The sequence below is a fragment of the Heteronotia binoei genome, chromosome 9 (genome assembly GCF_032191835.1).
Source record: "Heteronotia binoei isolate CCM8104 ecotype False Entrance Well chromosome 9, APGP_CSIRO_Hbin_v1, whole genome shotgun sequence".
Classification (NCBI taxonomy): domain Eukaryota; kingdom Metazoa; phylum Chordata; class Lepidosauria; order Squamata; family Gekkonidae; genus Heteronotia; species Heteronotia binoei.
The window spans coordinates 7761903-7789386 of NC_083231.1; the positions used below are offsets into that span (position 1 = coordinate 7761903).

Here is a 27484-nt window from a genome sequence, read left to right on the forward strand (position 1 = left end):
AATGTGTAACATCTGACACACTGCATTCTATGTTAGAACTGATAAAAGGAAATCCTTCACCCAAAGGGTGATTAACATGTGGAATTCACTGCCACAGGAGGTAGTGGTGGCTACAAGCATAGACGTCTTCAAGAGGGGACTGGATAAGCATATGGAGCAGAGGTGGCTATTAGCCACAGCATATTGTTGGAACTCTCTGTCTGGGGCAGTGATGCTCTGTATTCTTGGTGCTGGAGGGGGCACAGTGGGAGGGCTTCTAGCCCCACTGGTGGAACTCCTGATGGCACCTGGCTTTTTTTGGCCACTGGGTGACACAGAGTGTTGGACTGGATGGGCCACTGGCCTGATCCAACATGGCTTCTCTTATGTTCTTATGTGACACAGGGTGTTGGACTGGATGGGCCATTGGCCTGATCCAACAGGGCTTCTCTTATGTTCTTATGTGACACAGAGTGTTGGACTGGATGGCCCACCGGCCTGATCCAACATGGCTTCTCTTATGTTCTTATGTCTGGGGCAAGTGATGTTCTGTATTCTTGGTGCTTGAGGGGGCACAGTGGGAGGGCTTCTAGTGTCTTGGCCCTACTGGTGAACCTCCTGATGGCACCTGAGTTTTTTTGGCCACTGTGTGACACAGAGTGTTGGACTGGATGGGCCACTGGCCTGATCCAACATGGCTTCTCTTATGTCTGGGGCAAGTGATGCTCTGTATTCTTGGTGCTTGGGGTGGGGCAACAGTGGGAGGGCTTCTAGTGTCCTGGCCCCACTGATGGACCTCCTGGTGGCACCTGGTTTGTTTTGGCCACTGTGTGACACAGAGTGTTGGACTGGATGGGCCATTGGTCGGATCCAACATGGCTTCTCTTATGTTCATGTAGCCCTTCTGTTCTGGTTGCCCCAAGTTCTGTTAAGGAACTATTTTTTCTTTCTCTTGTACATTCTGCATTAGCTCATGAATTGGAATAAAATGAAAAGCTTCCAATTATTTTTGTCCCTTTGTGTTAATGTCCACTCTTGGAAATCTGGTTGTTGGGAGAGATTTTTCCATCATTTCCCCAGCAAATCCAGGACTCAAAAAACAAAAATGCAAGCAGCCTTCCACTGGTCCCACTGGGTACCAGGCAATGTTCCCTCTGAGCTGCAGAGTCTTGTGAGCAAAAATTCTACTTTGTGAGCTACTGGCATTGAAGTTTTGAGCTGTGGCATAAATTAGTGTGCTCTGGAGTCATCCTTCTGAGCTAAGACAAAACTGTGTGAGCTGGAGGCTCAAAATCTGTGAGCTAGCTCACACTAACTCAGCTTAGAGGGAACACTGGTACCAGGTAGAGTTGCCAGTCCCAGGTGGAGAAACTCCTGGAGTTTTAGGGATGGAGTCTGAGGAGGAGAGGGACCTCAGCGGGGTACAATACTGCAGAGTCCACCCTCCAAAGCACCCCTCTTCTCTAGGAAACTGATCTCTGTAATGCCTAGAAATGGTCAGCGGCAATAAAACAGTCCTGGAGCAAGCCAGTGAGCAGCCACGGACCAACATACTTTTGGGACCGCCTCTCCTCATATGTGCTCCTCTGAGTGTTGCCCTCAGCAGATCTACATCTTCTGGTGATCCCAGGCTCAAAAGATATCCGACTAACCTCAATTAGGGCCAAGACGTTTTCAGCCCTGGCCCCAGCCTGGTGGAATGAGCACCCCCACAGAAAACAGGGCCCTGCGGGATCTTCTGTGATTCCATAGGGCCTACAAGACAGAGCTTGACTCTTATCTGGAGCCTTATCTGGGAGAACCGGGTTTGATTCCCCACTCTTCCACTTGCACCTGCTGGAATGGCCTTGGGTCAGCCAGAGCTCTCGCAGGAGTTGTCCTTGAAAGGGCAGCTTCTGGGAGAGCTCTCTCAGCTCCACCCACCTCACAGGGTGTCTGTTGTGGGGGAGGAAGGGAAAGGAGATTGTAAGCCACTCTGAGACTCTTGTAGGAGTTGTCCTTGAAAGGGCAGCTGCTGTAAGAGCTCTCTCAGCCCTACCTCACAGGGTGTCTGTTGTGGGGGAGGAAGGGAAAGGAGATTGTAAGCCACTCTGAGACTCTTGTAGGAGTTGTCCTTGAAAGGGCAGCTGCTGTAAGAGCTCTCTCAGCCCTACCTCACAGGGTGTCTGTTGTGGGGGAGGAAGGGAAAGGAGATTGTAAGCCACTCTGAGACTCTTGTAGGAGTTGTCCTTGAAAGGGCAGCTGCTGTAAGAGCTCTCTCAGCCCTACCTCACAGGGTGTCTGTTGTGGGGGGGGGGGGAAGGTAAAGGAGATTGTGACCGCTCTGAGACTCTGAGATTCAGAGTATAGGGCAGGATATAAATCCTATATCTTCTTCTCTTCCGCTGGGCTTTTGAATGAGGCAACAGGCGTCATTTGGCTCCTCCTGTTAGACAGTTACTTCTCTGCAAATGAAGTCTACTTTATGTAGACTCAGTCCCTCAAGAACTGAAGACAATTTATTGGGGTAATTTATGATCCATTGGATTGCCTGGAATATACAGTCATTAGTTCTGGTCGCCACAATTTTCTGGTGGTTTTAAATTGTGAGAGTTTTAAACATACTTAAATGTCTAACTTATTGCCTTACAGTTCCATTGTAACCAGCCCTGAGCCCGTTTGCAGGAACGGCAGGTTAGAAATCAAATACATCAAATAAAAATCAATCAAATCCAATAGACCCTGCCGGGACACTTGTTTTTTTTGTAGCAGGAACTCCTTTGCATATTAGGCAAGGCCCCCTGATGTAGCCAATCCTCCTGGAGCTTACAGTAGACCCTGTAGGAAGAGCCCTGCAAGCTCTTGAAGGGTTGGCTACATCAGGGGGGCGTGGGCTAATATGCCTTGAGCTTACTGTGCGGCAGTGTTTTTTTTGGAACAGGAACTCTTTTGCATATTAGGCCACATACCCCAGATGTAGCCAATCCTCCAAGAGCTTACAGTAGGCCCTGTACAAAGAGCCTTGTAAGGAATTCTAGCAGGACCTCCTTTGCATATTAGGCCACACACCCCTGATGTAGCCAATCTTCCTGGAGCTTACAGCAGGCCCTGTACGAAGAGCCCTGTAAGGAATTCTAGCAGGACCTCCTTTGGATATTAGGCCCCACCCCCTTGATGTAGCCAATCCTCCTGGAGCTCTCAGTAGGCCCTGTACGAAGAGCCCTGTAAGGAATTCTAGCAGGACCTCCTTTGCATATTAGGCCACACACCCCTGATGTAGCTAATCCTCCTGGAGCTTACAGTAGGCCCTGTACGAAGAGCCCTGTAAGGAATTCTAGCAGGACCTCCTTTGCATATTAGGCCACACACCCCAGATGTAGCCAATCCTCCAAGAGCTTACAGTAGGCTAAGAGTCCTGGACTAAGAGCCTTGTAAGCTCTTGGAGGATTGGCTGCATCAGGGGGGCGTGGCCTAATATACAAAGGAGCTCCTGCTACAAAAAAGCCCTGTCACCTTGGCTGCTGCAGCTAGGGTCGCCAATCTCCAGGTGGTGGCTGGAGATCTCCCAGAATTACAACCTGTCTCCAGGTAAAAGAGATCCGTTCCCCTGGCAAAAATGGCGGCTTTGGAAGGCGGACGCTGTGGCATTCTACCCCAATGAGGCCCCTCCCCTCCCCAAGCCCTTTCCACCCCAGGCTCCACCCTCAGCATCTCCTAGCATTTCACATTCTAGAGCCGGCAAACCCAGGACAGCCCGGGTCTGAACCAATCCTGCGGCCACTACCACACAGGCCAGCCCATTCAGCTCGACCATGGCCACTAGCAGCCCTTCAGGGCAAGTGGCTCGCCAGGAACACGCCCATCAGGGCTTTTTTTGTAGAAGGAATTCCTTTGCATATTAGGCCCCACACCCCTGATGCGGCCAATCCTCCTGGAGCTTACAGCAGGCCCTGTGAGAAGAGCCCTGTAAGGAATTCTAGCAGGACCTCCTTTGCCTATTAGGCCACACACCCCTGATGTGGCCAATCCTCCTGGAGCTTACAAGGCTCTTAGTCCAGGACTCTTAGCCTACTGTAAGCTCTTGGAGGATTGGCTACATCTGGGGTATGTGGCCTAATATGCAAAAGAGTTCCTGTTGCAAAAAGAAAGCACTGACGCACAGTAAGCTTGAGGGCCGGCCCACTGGGTGCACCAAAGACACCAGTACATTAGAGACTAAATTTGTTCTCTGTCCTTGTTGAACATGCCAAGTCCTAACAACAGCCTAGATGAGAACGCTTTTATGTAGTCAGAAATTGTGGTCTGTGACTATGAGATTTTGTGTATTGTCAGGGCTTTTTTTTTTTTTAGCAGGAACACACAGGAACGCAGTTCCAACTGGCTTGCTGTCAGGGGTGTGTGGCCCGATATGCAAATGAGTTCTGGCTGGGCTTTTCCCACAAAAAAGGCCCTGCGTGAAACAATGGTGACATCAGAGGGTGTGGCCTGATATGCAAATGAGTTCCAGCTGAGTCTTCTCTACAAAAAAGCCCTGTATATTGTTATGGCTGGTCAACTGACAGTAAGAAACTGGAATAAATTGGAACTTGACTGGAATAAATTGGAATTGATGTTTCTTTTTATCATACCAGTGGGTGAAAGAATTTGGGAAGAGTGTGACAAAATGCCAGGAACTGATTTTATACACTTGGATGCTGCCAGATGAGTCGATGAGTCAAAGCACCGGATGCTTTGAGATTTAATCACTGGCTCACTTTACAAGCAACATGGCCGGGAATGTCACGTCCTACCTGCATCGTCTCCTTCAGCTTCTGGGAATGCTTCTTCAGCTCACTGAGGCGTTGGCCTTTGGTCTCCAGGTCGGCCTCCAGCTTCCTCACCTGCTGCTGTGAGGCTGCATCTCGAGCCTCAAAACGGGCCCTTTGCTCCCTTTCCCTTTGCTGCCACTCTTGGCCTGAGTCGGCCAGGGCCTGCTGTGTGGCTTTCCTCCAGGTTTCTTTGTCTCTCTCGTGAGAGGCTCGGAGCTGGCAGGCTTTCTCGGCATATTCTTCTACTAATTTCTGGTTCTCCCGCTTGAGGGCTTCCGTCTCCCTGATCAGAGTCCACATTTCCACGTTGCCCTTTTCATTTAAGTCCCCTTTGTTATTCCGTTTCTCTCCCTCAAACGGCCCCGGTTCATTTAAGAGACTGTCTGACTCCTGGTTTGAAGTCCGGACTCTGTTTTCGGAGTCCGGTTTCATGTGTAACGTATCCGTGGGGAGTGAAATTTCCTCCACAGCATGTTCACTCTCAGTCAGTGGCGCCTTTTGGTCTTCTTGATGCCCGAGCGTGGTGAACCCTCCCAGGGATTTTTCTTTCAACGGCCTGCAATGCTCCAACGCTTCTTCAAGGGTCTGGATCCGCTGCCGGAGCTCCTGTTCCTTCTCTACTTTCCTCTTATAATGGAGGGCGGCTTCCCTCGTCTCAGCAAGTATGTGCTGAATCTCTTCTTGATGGGCCTCCTTGAGAGCTTGGATGGTGGCTTCATGCTCATCGTTCTTCAGATTCAGAGCATAGATTACCTGGACCCACAAGAGAAACAAAAATAGAATAAAATGCTGCCGATGTACGGCAATACACTTTCAGGCCATCATTAAAAAAATCAAGAAGTATAAAAAATAATTCACACTAGAGTTGCCAGCACTGGGTTTGGAAATACCTGGAGATTTGGGGGTGGAGCCTGGGAGGGCGGGGTTTAGGGAGGGGAGGGGCCTCAGCAGGGTAGAATGCCATAGAATCCACCCTCCAAAGCAGCCATTTTCTCCAGGGGAATTGATTTTGTCTGGAGATCGACTGTAATGGTGAGAGATCTCCAGGTGCTACCTGGAAGTTGGCAACCCTACCTCGCACAGACTCACTAGGGATGCCAGCCTCCAGGTAGGGTTTTCTCCAGAACCAGTGCTACGTGAAGCATTTCGTGATGTTGTGATGAGTGGGATATGTCTCTTTGACAAAAGAGTTTTTTTGAAACAGTATTAGAAGAAGAAGAAGATGATATTGGATTTATATCCCGCCCTCAACTCCGAAGAGTCTCAGAGCGGCTCACAATCTCCTTTACCTTCTTCCCCCACAACAGACACTCCGTGAGGTGGGTGGGGCTGAGAGGGCTCTCACAGCAGCTGCCCTTTCAAGGACAACTCCTAGGAGAGCCATGGCTGACCTAAGGCCATGCTAGCAGGTGCAAGTGGAGGAGTGGGGAATCAAACCCGGTTCTCCCAGATAAGAGCCCGAGCACTTAACCACTACACCAAACTGGCTCTCTATTAGAGCTATGGCTGACCCAAGGCCATTCCAGCAGGTGCAAGTGGCGGAGTGGGGAATCAAACCCGGTTCTCCCAAATAAGAGCCTGCGCACTTAACCACTACACCAAACTGGCTCTCCATTACAGGCGGCTTTACTGTCAGAGGCTGTTGGCTACCCACTTTACAAAAGGGCTTGCATAAAAATTGACGTTTTAATGCAGCATCTTTGAAAATGGAAAAATAACTCTGAAAAATCCAAACTGACGGCATGCCAAATACGCTTGGCACTGGCACTTAAATTAACCCGCGGAGTCGGGCGAATGGTGACAAGCCCTTTAAGTCGGAAACTGGCACGATGAACGGCAGATCACTTTTTAATTTCCCTTCTTGCACATCAGCCTTTGTATTCGTGAACTGCTGTATATTATGAAACGATACGGTTTTGTGAAATGCCTTTGGCATAATTAACTTACATTTATAAATTCATTTCGGTGTTCATTTCGTCAATTTTCCACAGTTTTGTCGGGATCTCCTGAACTACAGAGATCAGATCCGCTGAAGAAAAGGGCTGCTTTGGAGGGTGGACTCTGTGGCCTTGAGCCCCGCTGAGGTCTCTGTCCTCCCCAGGCTCCATCCCCCAGTCCCCAGGACTTTCCACACCTGGAGTTGGCCACCTTTTCCCTGCCCCCTGCTGGTAGTCAAGAGGGGACCTGACAACCCTAACACACACACACACAGCAGAAACACCAGTAAAACAGGCAAGGCACACTCAAAACAGCCATCTGTTTTGGGGAGGGACGGTGGCTCAGTGGTAGAGTATCTGCTTGGGAAGCAGAAGGTCCCAGGTTCAATCCCCGGCATCTCCAACTAAAAAGGGTCCAGGCAAGTAGCTGTGAAAAACCTTAGCTGGAGACCCTGGAGAGCCAAGAATGGGGCTGTGGCTCAGTGGTAGAGTATCTGCTTGGGAAGCAGAAGGTCCCAGGTTCAATCCCCGGCATCTCCAAAAACGGGTCCAGGCAAATAGGTGTGAAAAAACCTCAGCTTGAGACCCTGGAGAGCCGCTGCCAGTCTGAGAAGACAAGACTGACTTTGATGGACCAAAGGTCAGTATAAGGCAGCTTCATATGTCCATATGTCCATCTACCAAAGGCACAGAAAACTCCAGATGTTTTGATCAGGCACTTGATAGAGACCGATTCCCCACTAGCCTTACGCTGCTCTCACTCTCCTCTTCTCCGCAGGACTTCTGCCGGATTTCACACTATCTGCCCTGGGGCTCCAACTCACTCGGCCTCTTTCGCGCTGCAAACAAGATCCTCCACAAACCAGTTTCTGTTTGCCACGTGAAAAAGGCAAAGCGAGTTGCAGCCCCGGGTCAGATAGTGTGAAATCCGACAGAAGCCCCGCTGAGAAGAGGACCATGAGAGCAGCATAAGGCTATTGGGAAACTGGCCAGAGAGTGCAGTGAGTTCCACCAGACAGAGACTGATTCCCCACTAGCCTTACACCACTCTCAGGCTCCTCTTCGCAGCGGGGCTTCCTTGGATTTCACACTACCTAGCCCTGGGCTGCGACTAGCTTTGCCTTTTTCATGCAGCAAACAGCAACTGGTTTTAAGAGGATCTTGTTTGCTGTGCGAAAGAGGCGGAGCGAGTTGCAGCCCCGGGGCAGATAGTGTGAAATTCAGTGGAAGCCCTGCTGAGAAGTTGAGAGTGAGAGCGAGGTCGGGCTAGTGGGAAATCGGTCTGTGTCTGAGGAGGGTTTTCTGGCTCAGGAGAAGCCCCGTCCCAGGTCACCATGGGCCTAACCTCCAAAGTGGGAGGGAGCAGAGCAGGGCCTCAGAAGGGACAGGTTGGTATGGAAACAGACAGTCCTTCCGGTATCCCCACCAATTTTACAGTATGAGGCGATTCAAGTTCTTAAAGTAGCTCTCAGTTTTCCATGATGAACACAGAACTGGCTTGTAAGGTGGCAGTCCAGCCAAGTGAGGAGGAGAAGTTCCCCAGATTTCTGACTGCACTCACTTTCTAAAAAAGCTTGATGGGTAATACTTTGAGAGCCCCTCCTTTATAATCAGGTCGCTGATTAACCAATTGGTTTCATGCATGTAATGCAAGTAAGGACATAAGAGAAGCCATGTTGGATCAGGCCAGTGGCCCATCCAGCCCAACACTCTGTGTCACGTAAGAACATAAGAGAAGCCATGTTGGATCAGGCCAATGGCCCATCCAGCCCAACACTCTGTGTCACGTAAGACCATAAGAGAAGCCATGTTGGATCAGGCCAATGGCCCACCCAGCCCAACACTCTGTGTCACGTAAGAACATAAGAGAAGCCATCTTGGATCAGGCCAATGGCCCATCCAGCCCAACACTCTGTGTCACGTAAGAACATAAGAGAAGCCATGTTGGATCAGGCCAATGGCCCATCCAGTCCCACACTCTGTGTCACGTAAGAACATAAGAGAAGCCATGTTGGATCCGGCCAATGGCCCACCCAGCCCAACACTCTGTGTCACGTAAGAACATAAGAGAAGCCATCTTGGATCAGGCCAATGGCCCATCCAGCCCAACACTCTGTGTCACGTAAGAACATAAGAGAAGCCATGTTGGATCAGGCCAATGGCCCATCCAGCCCAACACTCTGTGTCACACAGTGGCCAAAACAAACCAGGTGCCATCAGGAGGTCCACCAGTGAGGCCAGGACACTAGAAGCCCTCCCACTGTTGCTCCCCCCTCCCCAAGCACCAAAAATACAGAGCATCACTGCCCCAGACAGAGAGTTTCATCAATACCCTGCAGCTGATAGCCACTGATGGACCTCTGCTCCATGTTTATCCAAACCCCTCTTGAAGCCGTCTATGTTTGTAGCTGCCACCACCTCCTGTAGCAGTGAATTCCTCTAAGCTGAGTTAACATGAGCTAGCTCACAATTTTCTAGCCTCCGGCTCACACATTTTTGTCTTAGCTCAGGAAGGATGGTCCCAGAGCACACTAATTTATGCAGTGGCTCACAACTTTAATGCCAGCAGCTCACAAAGTAGAATTTTCGCTCACAAGACTCTGACAACATTGTGAAAGCAACGCCACCCCAGAGTCGAAAACGACTGGTGCTTGCACAGGGGACTGCCTTTCCCTTTTATGCACAGTGGAAGCAGGCACATGAGCCTAAAAGCTGATCCCCTGCCCTGTCACATACTGTGTGCTCACCAGGATGCAGAATTAACTGGAGCAAAGTTAAAAAAAGAAGGCGAAAGCTGAGCAAAATCTGAACCACTAGCTGAAGATAGCAGCCAATGGGCTGGGAGACTGGAATAGCTGCTGCATGCAGGGAGAAGGGTTGGTTCGTTAATCCTGAACTATTTGACCAAGCTCAACTGGCCTATGTATTCCCCCCATGCTATATACAGGCACCTAATACATGGGTGTCTGTATGTCTGTCCCCTGCCCCCACACCCGACCATGGGGCACACAGCTGCTCCCAGGATCCCACCGAAGCCAGGAAAACAGAGCCTAAGAGGAAAGGTTACTGCTCCTTCTTCCTGGCACGGCCCCAAACTGAATCCGCAGCGCACCCTGCAGCTGCTATTTTCCTAAAAAAACATGCAGAAGATCCACTTGTGGATCACCGAAGGACACAGCTCGCCAGACTCGCCAGCCTTTTCAGATCTGCAGTGCAATAGTGCTGCCCATCTTTCTAGGGTTGCCAAGTCCGACTCAAGAAACATCTGTGGGCGTTGGGGGTGGAGAGAGGAGACAATGGGGGTGGAGCCAGGAGCAAGGGTGTGACAAGCACGACTGAACTCCAAAGTGAGTTCTGGCTGTCACCTTTCAAGGGACCGTGCCTTTCTTCCATAGGAAATAATGGATAGAGGCACCTTCTTGGGGGCCTCATAGAATTGGACCTCCTGATCCAATCTTTTTGAAACTTGGGGGGTGTTTTGAAGAGAGGCACCGGATGCCATGCTGAAATTTTGGTGCCTCTACCTCAAGAAACAGCCCCTCTGGCTGCATCCCAGCTCTGGTATTCAGTTTTATTCCTACTCAATACAGCTAGCTAGTATCCTCTGATGGACTTTTCTCCCATGAATCTGCCTAGCCCCCTATTAAAGCCATCTGTGCTTGTGGCCATCCCTATAGCTACTAGCAGCGAATTCCAAAGTTTAATTACTTATTGAGTAAAGCAGTGATTTATCTGTTCTGTACCACTGCCCATCAACTTTATTGATCTAATCATATGGGAGCAGGGAAAAAACCCCTGTATCCACTTTCTCCACATCATAAATAATTTTATAGACTTCTCTCATGTCCCCCCTTAGCTGTCTTTTTTTCTAAACTGAAACCCCAGACTCTTCCTCCTTCCCTCAGAAGAAGAGCACTCCAGCTCCTTAATCCTCTTGGTTGCTTTCTTCAGTGCTTTCCCCAGCTCTACAGTATCCCTTCTGTTGCCTTTGTTTCCCTCTTCCTTTCTTCCCCTCTTAATCAGGGGTGTCGAACTCATTTGTAAAGAGGGCCAAATCTGACATAAATAGGATTGCCGAGTCCCCTCCAGCCTCTGGCAGGGGACTTGTTTTGTGCAATGCCGTAACCCAAGAGTGACATCATCGCGTCAGCGATGCCGCGCACTGGCCGCTCTAGGTGTTTCTGGGGAAATTCTATGGTTTTCCCGGATGCTCTAGCATTTTTGGAGGGGAAAACTCTATTTCTACCATAGAGTTTTCCCTCCCAAATTGCTAGAGCGTCCAGGAAAACCATAGAGTTTCCCCAGAAACGCCCAGAGCGGCCGGCACGATGGCATCACTCACAGGTTATGGCATGACACCGGTGATGTTGGGGGAGGTTCCCCAGTATGGGCCAGTGGGTTGGGAATCTTCCAGGCAGCCCTAGACATAAATGAAACCTTGTCCGGCCGAGCCATATTGGACCAGGCCATGGGTGTACCTACTTAAGATTAGGCAGCAGAGATATCAACTTTATAAAGGACACAGACAAATACAATTACAGATATTTTTTAAAAAAACAAACCTTAAATGATGCTTAAAACATTAGCACTCATTGGACTTAAGGGCGCCTTCTTTGTATTTCTCCCATGGGATCCAGGGAGCTGGGCAAAGGAAGCTCTGGCTCTTTCCTTCCGGGCTGAGGAGGGGGGAGAAGCCTCAGCCAATAGAAGAAGGGCTTGGCTCAATAGCTCTGATGAGTGACTGAGGGAGCCTGGGGAAGCAAACTATTCCTCCCCCCCTTCCTCACCAAGGGAGGAGCCTCAGCCAATGGAGAAAATAGAGGCTTTGCTCTGTCGCTCCTGTGTGACTGAGCAAGCCTGGCAAAGCCAGCTGAGATGCAGAAGGAAGCAAGAGAGAGGGAGAAGGAAGCAGATGAAGCCAGTTGCTCAGGGGTGTGTGTGTGTGTGATAGGAGCCCTCCAGGGGCCTGATTCGACCCCCAGGCCGCATGTTTGACACTCCTGATCTACACAGTCCAATTTTGCTGTGAGCACTCTCAAGGACATTTCTGTGTATTCAGACATTCAAAAACAAGCTATCCTCAGAGCCGGGAAGATAACAGGATACAATTCAAGTAATTATGCAGTTAAATGGAATTACTGAGAAGGAAGTGCTTTGAAGCAGACAATATTCCAGAGTATCAGGAGCATCCACAACGGTCCAGTCACACAACCAGCTTCACCACAAGTAAACCTAGCTGGGTGCCTGCCACCATCACTTATGAACATATGAACATATGAAGCTGCCTTATACTGATTCAGACCTTTGGTCTATCAAAGTCAGTATTGTCTTCTCAGACTGGCAGCGGCTCTCCAGGGTCTCAAGCGGAGGTTTTTCACACCTATTTGCCTGGACCCTTTTTTGGAGATGCCAGGGATTGAACCTGGGACCTTCTGCTTCCCAAGCAGATGCTCTACCACTGAGCCACCGTCCCACCCACTTATATGTGGCTGCCCTGACAACACCCTCAGTGAGTAAGCAGACTCCCCCAAGTAGAGTTACCAGTCCCAGGTTGGGAGATTTAGGGGGTGGGAGGGACCTCAGGAAGAAATAACGCCATAGAATCCAACCGCCAAAGCAGCAGTCCCCAACATTTTTTGGCACCAGGGACCGGTTTTGTGGAAGACAATTTTTCCACGGATTGGGGGGGAGGGGGGTGGGGGCGATAGTTTTGGGATGATACAATTGTTCACTTTATTTTGGTGCGGTGGTTAAGTGTGCACACTCTTATCTGGGAGAACCGGGTTTGATTCCCCACTCCTCCACTTACAGCTACTGGAATGGCCTCGGGTCAGCCATAGCTCTGGCAGAGGTAGTCCTTGAAAGGGCAGCTGCTGTATGAGCTCTCTCAGCCCCAGCCACATCACAGGGTGTCTGTTGTGGGGGGAGAAGATAAAGGAGATTGTGAACCACTCTTGAGATTTTGAGTGGAGGGCAAGATAAAATTCCAATGTCGTCATCGTCTTATTATTATTACTACACTGTAATATTTAATGAAATAATTATTCAACTCATGGCCCGGTTGCTAACAGGCCACGGACCGGTACTAGTCCATGGACCAGGGGTTGGGGACCAGTGAGAGCTCTCCAGGTGTCACCTGGAGGTTGGCAATCCTACTTCAAGACAGAACTAAGTAGGTTAATGGAATGAAGAGATTTAATGGCATTCAAGAGGCCACCGAGGACAGGTGAACCCGTAAGGACCCCATCTATCTCCCTGAACAGATGAGAGCCAGTTTGATGTAGAGGTTAAGTGTACAGACTTATCTGAGAGAACCGGGTTTGATTCCCCACTCCTCCACTTGCACCTGCTGGAATGGCCTTGGGTCAGCCATGGCTCTTGCAGAGCTGTCCTCGAAAGTGCAGCTTCTGGGAGAGCTCTCTCAGCCCCACCCACTTCACAGGGTGTCTGTTGTGGGGGAGGAAGATAAAGGAGATTGTAGGCCGCTCTGGGACTCTGTCCTTCAAAGTGCAGCTTCTGGGAGAGCTCTCTCAGCCCCACCCACTTCACAGGGTGTCTGTTGTGGGAGAGGAAGATAAAGGAGACTGTCACTGATTTCCCATTCACCTTACACCGCTCTCATGTTCCTCTTCTCAGGAAAGCTCGCTTCCGATTTCACACTATCTGCCCCAGGGCTGCAAGTAACGTTGGCATTTTCGTGCCGCAAACAGAAACCTCTAAAAACCAGTTTCTGTTTGGTGCACAAAAACACCGACATTTCAGCCCCGGGACAGATAGTGTGAAATCGGAAGGAAACCCAGCTGAGAAGAGGAACGTGAGAGCAGTGTAAGGTGAGTGGGAAATCAGTCTGTGAGCTGTTCTGAGACTCAGTTTGGTGTAGTGGTGAAGTGTGTGGACTCTTATCTGGGAGAACCGGGTTTGATTCCCCACTCCTCCACTTGCACCTGCTGGCCTTGGGTCAGCCATAGCTCTCACAGGAGTTGTGCTTGAAAGGGCAGCTGCTGGGGGAGCCCTCTCAGCCCCACCCACCTCACAGGGTGTCCGTTGTGGGGGGAGAAGACATAGGAGATTGTAAGCCGCTCTGAGTCTCTGATTCAGAGAGAAGGGCGGGGTATAAATCTGCAATTCTTCTTCTTCAAGGTCTAGTGCAGAATTGGCCTATAATACTCTGTGTGTGGCCTATACACACCCACCCACACCATTAGAGACACTTGTGGGTGGGAGGGGGGGGAGGCACTGAGTGCCATGGAAACGCATTTCACAAGGTAGTAATTTGATTGAGTTCCAATCCACACTGTTAATCCAAGGGGAAGTGGCTGGGAATCCTTTAGGAAGGCAGAACAGCTGTGCCTACGATTTTCATACCTTGGAAGCAGCATAAATATAGGATGAAAGTAATACCACGGGTTTGTGCATACCAATACCACAGGTTTGTGTTTCTTCTACTTCTGATTCAGAGAGAAGGGCAGGGTATCTATCTACAGTCTTCTTCCTTCTTTCTCAGAAGAAAGTACTGAGAAATCTCAGTTCAGTATGAAAGTCAGGCTGTAAATCCACAAGACTGCCCAGTAAATGCGAGGTGACTAAGGGCTTGAGGTTGTGCCTCCTGAGGAAGTGGGGGGACCCCGGAATTCCCTTCCAACCGTCACACAACATGTCCACTCACTGCTGTGTTATGATTGTGGGATTCCTCAAGTCTGTCATCCATTATGCAAAAGGAACAGATGTGAGAGTGAAAGCCATGTGTATATTATGTTCACTTCCTGGTGATATTTAAAGACAGGAGACTTAGTAAAAATAATAGGAATACTACAGCTGGAGCTGGGAACATTCCAGATAAATTAACAGCTACAAAACAGAGACCACAACATGTTCCAGGAACAGAGGGACAAATGCCTCAAACTATGAGCGCACTTCGGATCGCCCCTTGTGAATTCTCCTGTACCAACACACACACACACCCCTTTTTGGCATCCAAAGAAAATTGACTGCCTGGACACTATATCCTAAGCAGGGTTGCCAATCCCCAGGTGGGGGCAGGGGATCCCCCAGTTTGGGGGCCCTCCCCCCCTCTTCAGGGTCATCAGAAAGCGGGGGGCGGGGAGGTGTCAAGCATGCGGGTTCAATGACGAGTTGAAGTTGATACAAAGACTACGTTTATTGATAGACCGATACTTTAGGCAAAACCATTTCTTGAGAGTAATGAAACTGATACATTAATACAATACTTTTAAGGCTTACTTCAAAAGGATTCCAAGGGTTGGGGCTGCGGGGTAGCATTCACACATAAACTATCAAACTGTCTACGTTCCCAGGGCGTTATCAGGACTTCGTCCTTGCCTCTTCCAGATGTCTCGTCCTCCCTTAGGAGGATGTATGGGAAGGTGCTGATTACTTGGTTCCCTTCTCGCTATTCTTAATTAACAGCCATAAAGCAGGACAGGGGGAAGGGAAAGAATAACAAACTAACAACATTGGATCCTCCATGACAATTCACAGAACAGGTTTAGGCAGGACCCTAAAACAATCAATTATCAATAATAGTCAACTATGCTTGACAGGAGGGAAATAAATGCTAGGCACTCCATTATTCCCTATGGAGACCGATTCCTAAAGGGTTTAATGGGGCTCTGGGGAGGTCTGTTTTTTGGGGTAGAGGCACCAAATTTTCAGCATAGTATCCAGTGCCTCTTCCCAAAATACCCTCCGAGTTTCAAAAGGATTGGGCCAGGAGGTCCAGTTATATGAACCCCAAAAGAAGGTGTCTCTATCCTTCATTATTTCCAGTGGACAGAAGGCACTTAAAAGGTGTGCAGTCCTTTTAAATGTGACTGCTAGAACTCCCTTTGGAGTTCAATTGTACTTGTCACACCCTTGCTCCTGGCTCCACCCCCAAAGTCCCCAGATATTTCTTGAGTTGGACCTGGCAACCCTAATCCTAAAGGAGCAATAACTAGCCCAGGTGTGTGAATATGACTTAATTATTCAACAATGGTTAGAAAATGGCAGGAAATTGGGATTAAATAATTCTGCACCTCACCAACTGACAATTGAGAGTAATGGTCCAGATAATTTGTCCCTCAATTGCTGGCTCCAGAGACAGTTTGAGGCTATTGTTGAGTTGTGGGACTGTTGGACTGTGAAGCAGGGTGTGTGTGTCCCTACGCATACGAAAGGATGACAGAGCTCCCCACCCCCTGCAAGGTAAGCTGCTCCAGCCACCTTCCCTTCTCCAGAGCCATCCAAGATTCTTCCTTCTTTGCATCCTAACAAGCCAGTAGGGTTTCAGTGACCAAAGCATTTCCTATTGTGACGGGTGAGCCCCTCCCAGTTTAAAATGTTCAAAATCCCACAGAAAACTGTGTTGCTTTATTGCAGGGGAGCCCCCAACCTTTTTTTGAACTGAAGGGCACCCAGACAATTCTGCGGCAGAGTGCTGGTGGCAGCAACAAAATGGCTGCCGCAGGAGGCGGAACCAGCCTAAAAATCTGTGCCTCAGCTTTAAAAAAAAAAAGGGGGGGGTAAAGGTAGTCCCCTGTGCAAGCACCAGTCGTTTCTGACTCTGGGGTGACGTTGCTTTCATAATGTTTTCATGGCAGACTTTTTACGGGGTGGTTTGCCATTGCCTTTCCCAGTCATCCAAACTCCCCCCCCCCCCCCCGCCCAGCAAGCTGGGGACTCATTTTACCGACCTCGGACGCATGGAAGGCTGAGTCAACCTGTAGCCGGCTACCTGAACCAGCTTCCGCTGGAATTGAACTCAGGTCGTGAGAGGGCTCCGACTGCAGTACTGCAGCTTTACCGCTCTGTGCCACGGTGCCTCAGCTTACCTTCAGTCAAACCGTGATGACCCTTGCAATGTGGTGGCAGCTACTACCAAAGCAACGGTTTTGTTTTTTTGTTTTTTTTAACAATCTGTACAGCCAATTCAATCTCCCAGCAATTGATACTTTTCAAAAACGCTTGGCGGGTACCAGGAAAGGTAACATGGGCACCACACTGGGGAACCCTGCTTTACTAAGTCTATCAACTCAAGAACAATACCAAGGGTGCAGCCTTTTAAGATACATAAAAGCATCAGAACAGCCCTGCAGGATGAGACCAGTGGTCCATCTGATCCAGCATCCTGTCTCGCACCGTGGCCAATCAGTTCCTCTGGAGAACCAACAGCAGCACACAGAGGCCGAGGCCTTCCCCTAAGGTTGCCTCCTGCCTCCCAGATTCAGAGAATCAGCGTCTCTGAATGTGGAAGTTCCCCTCAGTCTCACATCAGCGTAGGTGCCAGTGAAAAACTCATCCTCCATGAATCTATCAAATCCCTTTAAAAAAAAAATCCCCTGTGAAAACTGTTTAATCCTGTGGCCGTCACAACACCCCCTTGCAGCGATGCCCACATTTTAATCACTTGCTGTGTGAAGCAGTATTTCCTTTTGTCCATCCTAAACCCACTGCCCATCAGCCCTTTACAGTCAGTAGGGTTTCAGTGACCAAAGCATTTCCTATTGTGACTAGGGTTGCCAAGTCCAATTCAAGAACTATCTGGGGACTTTGGGGGTGGAGCCAGGAGATATTGGGGAGGAGCCAGGAGCAAGGGTGTGACAAGCATGATTGAACTTCAAAGGGAGTTCTGGCCATCACATTTAAAGGGACCGCACTGTCAAGCATTGCTTATTTCTTTCTGATGGTAGCTATCGAAATATAGAAATGTTACTAACCATGAATAAGACTCAGGCACATCAAAGTAGAGAACTCTTTTGCTTTTACTAACAAATGCAGGAATGTACTCTTTGAAGGTAAAACCTCCTGGGACCAATTCCCAGGCCAGCCAGACTTGGACCCAGAAAGCGCCAGCCATAATAGAGATAAGAAAGGTACAGTGTGAAGTTTCACACGTGAATGCAGAATGGTTTAGAGAATGTAGAATTGTTTATAGTAGCCTTTGATGTGCCATCTTTAAGTATGCATCTCACTGTTATACTGTATCACTTCCAATACCCAGCTCGGCTGAGCCACATGGATTATCAATAAACCAAACTTTGTTTCAAAAATCCAAGGACTGGTTATTTTGAAATCTAATGCTTGACACGCACACCTTTTAAATGCCTTCCCTCCATTGGAAATAATGAAGGATAGGGGCACCTTCTTTGAGGGCTCATAGAATTGGACCCCTCAGTCCAACCTTTTTGAAACTTGGAGGGTGTTTTGAGGAGAGTCGCCAGATGCTATGCTCCAGATTTGGTGCCTCTACCTCAAAAAACACCCCCCCAGAGCCCCAGATACCTGCTGGTCAATTCTCCATTATTTCCTAGGGGGATAAGTCTCCATAGGGAATAACAGAGTTCCCAGCAGACATTTCCCCCCACACACTTTCCGATGACCCTGAAGTGGGGGGAGGGTTCCAAACCGGGAGATCCTCTGCCCCCACTTGGGGATTGGCAACCCTAATTGCGACAGGTGAACTTCCAGCTTAAAATTCTCGTATTTGAGAGACAGAGAGAAAATCACTTCATCCACCCTCTCCACCCCAGGCATAATTTTATAACCCTCTATCATATTCCCCCTTAGTCTTGTCTTTTCTCAGCTGAAAAGTCCCAGACTCTTCGACCTTTTCACTCAGGGAAAGTGCCCCAGCCCCCTAATCACCTTGGTCGCCTTTCTCTGTACTTCCGCTGTGCTTCTTAGCAACACAAAACATGGGGGGGGGGCACATGAAGCGATTCTGGGGAGAAACAGCCTGATTTATCCCTGTAGAGACATTCAGTTTGACAGCCATGTTGGCCTGAAGCAACAAACAAAGCGCGTGCCCCGCGACGCCTTTAAGACCAACAAAGTTTAATTCCGTGCATCGGCTCTCACGGGCACACTCGGAATAAAACTTTGTTGGTCTGAAAGGTGCCAGCAAACTCAAACTCGGTTGCACTGATTTCTCCCTGTTATGCCTGTCCCATTAGTCTTTAGGGAATTGACCTGTCAGCACTAAAAGAGCTGTTTCAGCAACAGAACTCATTAGCTGAGTAAAAGGTGTCATGAGAAGATGTGGGGAAAGATAAAGAGAAAACCCTGAAGAACAGGGAAACTGTCTGACTTTTGATGGGCAGCAGACCACACTCCGAGATATATCGAGGAGCGCTCTTGTCAATATCTGGCAGGAAGGAGGATTCGCTTGGACCAGACGGAGACAACCTGTGAGCCAAATGCCGCCCATCGGCCTCGATATGGGAGCTCAGCACATCCCCTGCTTCAGCTGCCAATTGAAGATTGCAATATCCGGGCAAGGCAGCAGTCCTTGATTTACTGAGAGTTCAGGAAATAATAAGGAAAAAGCTTCTCCTCTTGATAGCTGGTTTGGTGTAGTGGTTGAAATCAGCAGCCTCTAATCTGAAGAACTGGGTTTGATTCCCTACTCTTCCTAGGGTTGCCAAGTCCAACTCAAGAAATACCTGGAGACTTTAGGGGTGGAGCCAGGAGACTTTGAGGGTGGAGCCAGGAGCAAGGTTGTGACAAGCATAAGGGCATTCTGGCCATCACATTTAAAGGGGACCACACACCTTTTAAATGCCTTTCCTCCACTGGATATAATGGAAAGGGGCACCTTCTTTTGGGGCTCATAGAATTGGACCCCTCAGTCCAAGCTTTTTGAAACTTGGACGGTATTTTGAGGAGAGGTGTTGGATGCTATGCTGCATATTTAGTGCCTGTACCTCAAAAAACAGCCCCCCCCCGAGCCCCAGATATCCATGGATCAATCCTCCATTATACTAATGGGAATTGGTCTCCATAGGGAATAATGGAGTGTCCAGAAGACATTTTCCCCCCACTTTCTGATGTCCCTGAAGCAAGGGGAGAGCCTCCAAACTGGGGGATCTCCTGCCCCCATCTGGGGATTGGCAACCCTAACTCTTCCTCCTCCACTTGAAGTGTGTTGGGTGACTTTGGGCCAGTCACAGTTCTCCTCTCAGAGCTGTTCTCTCAAGAGCAGTTCTCTCAGAGCTCTCTCGGCCCCACCTGCCTCACAGGGTGTTTGGAGACTGCAAGCTGCTCTGAGACTCCAAGTGAAGGGCAGGGTATCAATCCAATTCTCCTCCTCCTCCCCCCATGGTAGTCTTGGCAGTCTCCGACCAGCCGGTGAGCAATTAAATAAGTGCCTGTGAAAGCCATATCAATCACCCGATGCTAATTCTGGAATCAAATTCTTGAAATGTGGCCTGCACTCTCCATGATTGAGTTCTACACTGCTTACCAATGCAAAACATCACAAGGAGAGATGTGTTAAAAGGGTCTCGACCCCCTGTTACTTTACTAGACACTCTTGAAGCTGTTACTATCCAGTGCCTGAATTATTCCCAAATTGTGGGCAGAGGAAGAAGGGGGAAAAAGGGCAAATCCTTCCCTTTGCCATAGAAGCGACTGTATGTAATTAAATGTGTCAAAAACTACTACATCTGTTTCCTTCAATTCTACCTCCTACCTGCATTCTCTCCCCACTGTTTCCACCCCCACCCATGAACACTCCCTGCATTTATCTACAGTTACATTCTCTGGTGTTCCAGAGACAAGACACACAAAGCCTGGCTTGTTTACTACACCCTTCTGCTCACCACGCAAGGGACTGCTCACACAAGGGATAACGAAGTAGGGCAGCTTGTGAAACAGATACACTCACTAAACCTTCAAGGGTAGCAACAGAACCTTTGGGCAGCCACTTGGAGGAACAGAGAAGTGAAAACATTCTGAAGAGGAAGCAAATTAAAAGAATTGCGCCTCTCTATGGTCTCTACCCTACACACCGGGGCTTTTTTTGAGCAGGAGCGCACTTCCAGCCGGCTTGGTGTCAGGGGGTGTGGCCTAATATGAGTTCCTGATGGGCTTTTTCTACCAAAAAAAGCCCTGTGCAAAACAATGGTGCCATCAGGGGGTGTGGCCTAATATGCAAATGCATTCCTGTTGGGAACTTTTGCTGCAAAAAAAGCTCTACCACACACCATGTATGTTGGGAAATTCCTGGTGCTTTGGGTTTGGAGCCTGGTACAGGCATGATGTGGGGAAGAAAGCCGCCTCTGCAAAGTATTGTGTCGTAAAGCCTACCTTTCAAATCATCCATTTTCTCCAGGGGAACTGATCTCTGTAGTCTGGATATCAGTTGTAATTCTGGGCGGTTTCCAAGCCCTGCCTGAAGATTGGGACAACCCTACACGGCTGGCATCAATCTGGTCTCCCTTTTATTTAGAGGCACCAACTTTGAAATAACCCCCCTCCCTCCTTCTCTCTCTCTCTGTAACAGGTATTAGAAAGAGGCGGTCACAATGTGGGCATCATTCCGGGTATCTATGGCAACCACATATGCTGTACAAATTCAAGGGTTTTTTTGCAGGAAGTTTTTTTCAGGGGTTTTCAACCTATTTTTAAAAAGAAATTCTGCAAAGCTAGGGTTACCCTGGGTGCCAGAAGCCTACATGGAGAGCAAGTTTGGTGTAGTGGTTAAGTGTGCGGACTCTTATCTGGGAGAACCGGGTTTGATTCCCCACTCCTTCACTTGCACCTGCTGGAATGGCCTTGGGTCAGCCATAGCTCTGGCAGAGGTTGTCCTTGAAAGGGCAGCTGCTGTGAGAGCCCTCTCCAGTCCCACCCACCTCACAGGGTGTCTGTTGTGGGGGAGGAAGGGAAAGGAGATTGTAGGCCGCTCTGAGACTCTGTTCTTGAAAGGGCAGCTGCCGTGAGAGCCCTCTCCAGCCCCACCCACCTCGCAGGGTGTCTGTTGTGGGGGAGGAAAGGAAAAGAGATTGTGAGCCGCTCTGAGACTCTTCGGAGTGGAGGGCAGGATATAAATCCAATATCTTCATCTACCTCACAGGGTGTCTGTTGTGGGGGAGGAAGGTAAAGGAGATTGTGAGCCGCTCTGAGACTCTTCGGAGTGGAGGGTGGGATATAAATCCAATATCTTCATCTTCTTCTTCTACATGATAGCCATGGCTGGCCATGTTGTCTGGATTATTTTGTCTCCGTGGGGACAAGATGGGAGGGTCAGTTAGAGGAGCGGGTAGGGGACGGTAAGCTGAAGCTCTGCCCATCCTCCAAAACAGGCAGCTAGGACTTGCTGCTGCCCTCACCCTGCCACACATACAGATATTTTGCCTCTGGATCTACAAGGTGGGGAGAGGTCTCGGTTCCATAGTCATCCTAGACACCACAGAGTCTCTGATCAAAGAGTGCTTGTGAATGGTTCCTCATCCTTTTGGAGAGGAGTGTCCTGGGACCTGTTTTGTTCAACATCTTTATCAATGATTTGGATGAAGGAATAGAGGGAATGCTTATTAAATCTGCAGATGATACTAAATTGGGAGGGGTTGCAAACACAGAAGACAGACACAGGATACAGGATGACCTTGCCAGGCTGGAAAACTGGGCTAAAACCAATAAAATGAATTTTAACAGGGATAAATGAAAAGTTCTGCATTTAGGAAGGAAAAATCCAATGCATGATTATAGAATGGGGGAGATTAGTCTTAGCAGTAGTCTGTGCGAAAAGGATCTAGGGGTCTTAGTGGATCATACGCTGAACATGAGTCAAAAGTGTGATGCGGTGGCTAAAAAGGCAAATGCAATTTTGGGCTGTATCAACAGAAGTATAGTGTCCAGATCACGTGATGTGATGGTATCGCTTTACTCTGCTCTAGTAAGACCTCACCTGGAGTATTGTGTTCAGTTTTGGGCACCACATTTTAAGGAGGATATAGACAAGCTGGAACAGGTCCAGAGGAGGGCAACGAAGATGGTGAGGGGTCTGGAGACCAAGTCCTATGAGGAAAGGTTGAAGGAGCTGGGGATGTTTAGTCTGGAGAGGAGGCGGCTGAGAGGTGATATGATCACCATCTTCAAGTACTTGAAGGGCTGTCCTATAGAGAGGATGGTGTGGAATTGTTTTCTGTGGCCCCAGAAGGTAGGACCATAACCAGTGGGTTGAAATTAAATCAAAAGAGTTTCCAGCTCAACATTAGGAAGAACTTTCTGACCGTTAGAGTGATTCCTCACTAGAACAGGCTTCCTCGGGAGGTGGTGGGCTCTCCTTCCTTGGAGGTTTTTAAACAGAGGCCAGATGGCCATCTGACAGCAATGAAGATCCTGTGAGTTTAGGGGGAGGTGTTTGTGAGTTTCCTGCATTGTGCAGGTGGTTGGACTAGATGACCCTGGAGGTCCCTTCCAACTCTATGATTCTATGATCCCTATCCAAGAGACGGGCCACAACTGAATTCCTATCTGACAACCACCTCATCTAGTGAGTTTCAGGTGAGTAGCCAGGTTGGTCTGCAGAAGAAGAAAAGATCTGAGTCTGTATTCTCAAGAGTTTATAACCTGGCCATCCTGGCCCGCCCTATACTCTGAATCTCAGATTCTCAGAGTGGTCACAATCTCCTTTACCTCCCCCCTATAACAGACACCCTTTGAGGTAGGTGGGGCTGAAAGAGATCTTACAGCAGCTGTCATTTCAAAGACAACTCCTACAAAAGCTATGGCTGACCCAAGGCCATTCCAGCAGGTTGTTTCAAAGACAACTCCTACAAAAGCTATGGCTGACCCAAGGCCATTCCAGCAGGTCATTTCAAAGACAACTCCTACAAAAGCTATGGCTGACCCAAGGCCATTCCAGCAGGTGCAAGTGGAGGAGGGGGGAATCAAACCCGGTTCTTCCAGATAAGAGTTCACGTACTTAACCACTACCCCAAACTGGCTCTATCTAGTAAAATTCTAGTTGGACTCCCACATCCCACAGTCAACTACGGAGGATAGAGCGGTTTCATATGGACCCTCTCAGCACTTCTGAACAGAATCACACAACTGTAGCCCCAAAGGTGGAGCAGAATTATGCAGCCTACTACCAAAAAAAGTCTCTAATATTAACTAAACGGCAACGTCCCATGAAACAGAACAAAATCTATCAGACATCGTAAACTGCAGCTTTATAGAGGATGTCGGAAATTGTGAGTACATTTTCGAGAATCCTTCAAAGATTGATATACTGTTTGTGGGAAATGCTTCAAAAGTACTTTTAAATGTTCCCAGGAGAATAAATACCCAGTAATTTAGTACACATTTCTTGCTCGTCTGTTTTGGCAGAATAATGTAACGCAGAGCGATGTCCTTGGCACCCCCCCCCCCTCTTTTTCATATTTTGAGCTGCGGATGTATCGACGGCGCACGTTCATCACCTTATCTATGCAGCGGCATAAATATGGAGTGGAATCAGTTTGGGGAGCTGGAGGATTTAACTCTGCAGGAACGGCTCTCCCGAGAGGGAAAGGCTTTGATCCCCCCCTCTGCAAAGCGGCAGTAAGAAATATTTATGTTTACTTATCTGGAGGAAAAGTAATTCCATCTCCAGGGATCAGGACAGGCGGGAATGCAAGGCATACCAAACAACCCTTAATGCATAATGCAAGAGTAACAGAGGTGCGGCAGATGTTTAATCGGGCCCAAGAGAAGGATCAAAAATGCATTATGGGCAACGGGGCTGCTGGTTGCCTGGCCTGGATCTCCTGGGCTGGACAACTGCTGCGCTACAGCACTCCTTTTCAGGCCTCGGATTCAGCAGGAGCTCACAGGAGCATAGCTCCTGAACCTTTCCGAGGGTTCCCCCTCTTCCTCCCCACCTACCTTGTCCATTGAATAGTAGGTGCAGCTGCATAACCATCCTTGGATTAGGAGAGCGGGCAGCCAGCCAGCCACCAGGGGCTTGGCCACGCCCTCAGCAGCCCTCCCCCACGCCACCCTTTCTCCACTTCTTATGTGATTCTGGGTGGCGGGGGCTTGCTGGTCTTTTGACGGCCAAGGAGAGCCCCAGGCAAGCGAGGCCTGCTTGGGCTGGCTGGATCTCTAGCCAACCCAAGCAGGCCTTGCTCGGCCGGGGCTCTCCTTTCTTGCGTCAGGTTGCTTTTGGCTGGTGGATGGTGGCATATGCTAATGAGCTATGCTAATGAGCTCCACCACTTATTTTTCTACAAAATAACCCCTGCTCCTTTTCCTTGGTTGGACAAGACAGTAAAGGTAAAAGGTAGTCCCCTGTGCGAGCGCCAGTCGTTTGGGGTGACGTCGCATCATGACTTTTTCACGGCAGACTTTTTTATGGGGTGCTTTGCCATTGCGTTCCCCAGTCATCTCCACTTTCCCCCCAGCAAGCTGGGGACTCATTTTAAACACCTCGGAAGGATGGAAGGCTGAGTCAACCTGGAGCCGGTGACCTGAACCCAGCTTCCGCCGGGATCGAACTCAGGCCGTGAGCAGAGGGCTCGGACTGCAGGACTGCAGCTTTACCACTCTGCGCCACGAGGCAAGACAGCCCAGTTGCAAATGAGTGCTGTAAGTGCAATGCCAGTGTGGATGCAGCCTAGGGTTTCCAGGGCCTCCCTGGTCACAGATGAAGTAGGGGGGGGTAGGGTTGCCAGCTCCTGGTTGGGAAACTCCTGGAGATTTGGGGGTGGAACCTAGAGAGGACCTCAGCAAGGTACAATGACCCAGAGTCCACAGTCTAGGGATGCCAGCCTCCAGGTGGGACCTGGGGATCCCTCGGAATGACAGCTCATCTCCAGATTACAGAGCTCAGTTCCCCTGGAGCAAATGGGAGTGAGGAGATGGCCTGGGCTGGGGAACAGAACAAAGCTTTGTTCAGAGGTGACAGGAGGGCCAGCTGTGAACCTGACCGTGCTAAATGAGAACCTCTCTTCTGCTGAGTGAGCTTTCCTCGTTCTCCTGCCGCTTCCGCACGTGTGCAAAGAGGCAAAAGAGGCAGGGCACCCTCACGCACACGCACACTCACAGCAGATCCTTCCAAAAAGGGGCAGAAAATATTAACACTACAGGCTATCATGACACACAGTGAGGCTGTGTGATCCTATGGTCTTGATTCTGAAGGGCCTCCAGATGGGGCCTGGGAATCCCCCAGAATTACAGCTCATCTCCAGACTGCAGAGATCAGCTCCCCTGGAGAAAACAGATGCTTTGGAGGGTGGGATCTATGGCAGTGTACCCCATTGAGGTCCCCCCACCCCAAGCTCCATCCCCAAATCTCCAGGAGTTTCCCAACTGGATCTGGCAACCCTGCCCCCCACTCACCACTGGAGGTAGGACTGCCAATCCCCAGGTCGGGGCAGGGGATTCCCCCATTTCGGAAAAGGGGGGGGGGAAATGTCTGCTGGCCACTCCATTATTCCCTATGGAGACCGATTCCCATAGGGTATAATGGAAAATTGATCCATGGGTATCTGGGGCTCGGGAGGTGGGCTGTTTTTTGAGATAAACCAAATTTGCATAGCATTCAGTTCCTCTCAAAGCACCCCCCAAGTTTGAAAAAGATTGGACCAGGGGGTCGAATTCTATGAGCCCCAATCCTTCATTATTTCCAGTGGAGGGAAGGCATTTCAAAGGAGCGTGATGGCCGGAACTCCCTTCGGAGTTCAATTGTGCACCCTTGCTCCCAGCTCCACCCCCAAAGTCCCCAGATATTTCTCGAGTTGGACTTGGCAACCCTAACTGGAGGCCAGGGGGACCTGGAGACTCTGCTCATGCACCATTGACTTGAGACCACTGGATTATAGCTACAGTAACATTTTTTGTTACTTAAAAGTGACACCTTTCAAGACCAGACCAAACAAAGTTTAATTCTGTGTATAAGCTTTATTGGGAGCCCCGTGGCACAGAGTGGTACAGTCCTAAATTCTACTCATGACCTGAGTTCAATCCCAGCGGAAGCTGAGTTCAGGTAGCTGGCTCAAGGTTGACCCAGCCTTCCATCCTTCCAAGGTCAGTAAAATGAGTCCCCAGCTTGCTGGGGGGGAAGTGTAGCTGACTGGGGAAGGTAATGGCAAACCACCCCGTAAAAAAGTCTGCCGTGAAAACTTCATAATGTGACATCACTCCAGAGTCGGAAATGACTGGTGCTTGCACGGGGGACTACCTTTACCTTTTATAAGCTTTATTTTTCTTACAGGTGCCACTGGACTCAGACATAGTTCTGTGGCTTTGGACCAGCATTGGCCACCCACCTGAATCCAGTAACTTTTTTTGTTACTCAGTAAATTTGGCTTATTTTCTTATAATGAAACCATGAAAAAGAAAAGCCAGCCTGCAGCACGAGGGCCATCAAACGTTAACTTTCTCTGCGCCCCCCCCCCCCCCCCTGCTGTCTGGTTTACAAATATCAAACATTAGAATAACAGATAATACTGAAAAGCAGATACCGGCTTTATCTCTGAGAAATACGACATCATTTTACAGCGATGTCGGCACAAAGATTTTTATCGCGTCATAAAGCAAGGAGAGCGAAGGGATCCAGGGGGGAAATGAAGCGATAAAGCAAGTCTACCGCTCTCAAAATCACACAGAGTCTCTCAAAATCTGTTATCTACATAAAGAAAAAGAAATCACGACATTTCCTTTTTACTACCTCACCCTCGCCGCTCTTGGTGACATCGCTTACGTAGGACTCCAAACTCCGTTTCGACTCTGGTGAATCAGACCTCGTTATTCTGGATTTCTAATGAAATTAGTCGTCTTCACACTGCCAATCTGACACACTTTAATATAGCCCCCAGGTAGTTATTAATAGCTGGGCCTCATTCTTTGTGACAATTTACGTGGCAGCTTTCACCCACAAGAATCTCAAAGGCTTTCGTATAACGAATAGCAAAATGCTCATCTTCATAATGGAGAGGGGGTTTGTCAAAGAGCTCCACCTTGAACCCCCTGGGTCCCTAAAGCAGTTGCCCACGAGTAATCCAACTACTCATTCAT

General features: G+C 49.2%; 1 protein-coding gene across 1 annotated transcript in view; it reads right to left on the reverse strand.

The window, feature by feature from the left end:
- The window catches only part of FAM184B (family with sequence similarity 184 member B), a 123562-nt gene that overhangs the window by 77417 nt on the left and 18661 nt on the right, over positions 1–27484 (reverse strand). Inside the window, exon 2 of the mRNA XM_060247277.1 lies at positions 4749–5519. Within this exon, the coding sequence (XP_060103260.1) occupies positions 4749–5519 (771 nt within the window). The remainder of the gene's footprint in view (positions 1–4748; positions 5520–27484) is intronic.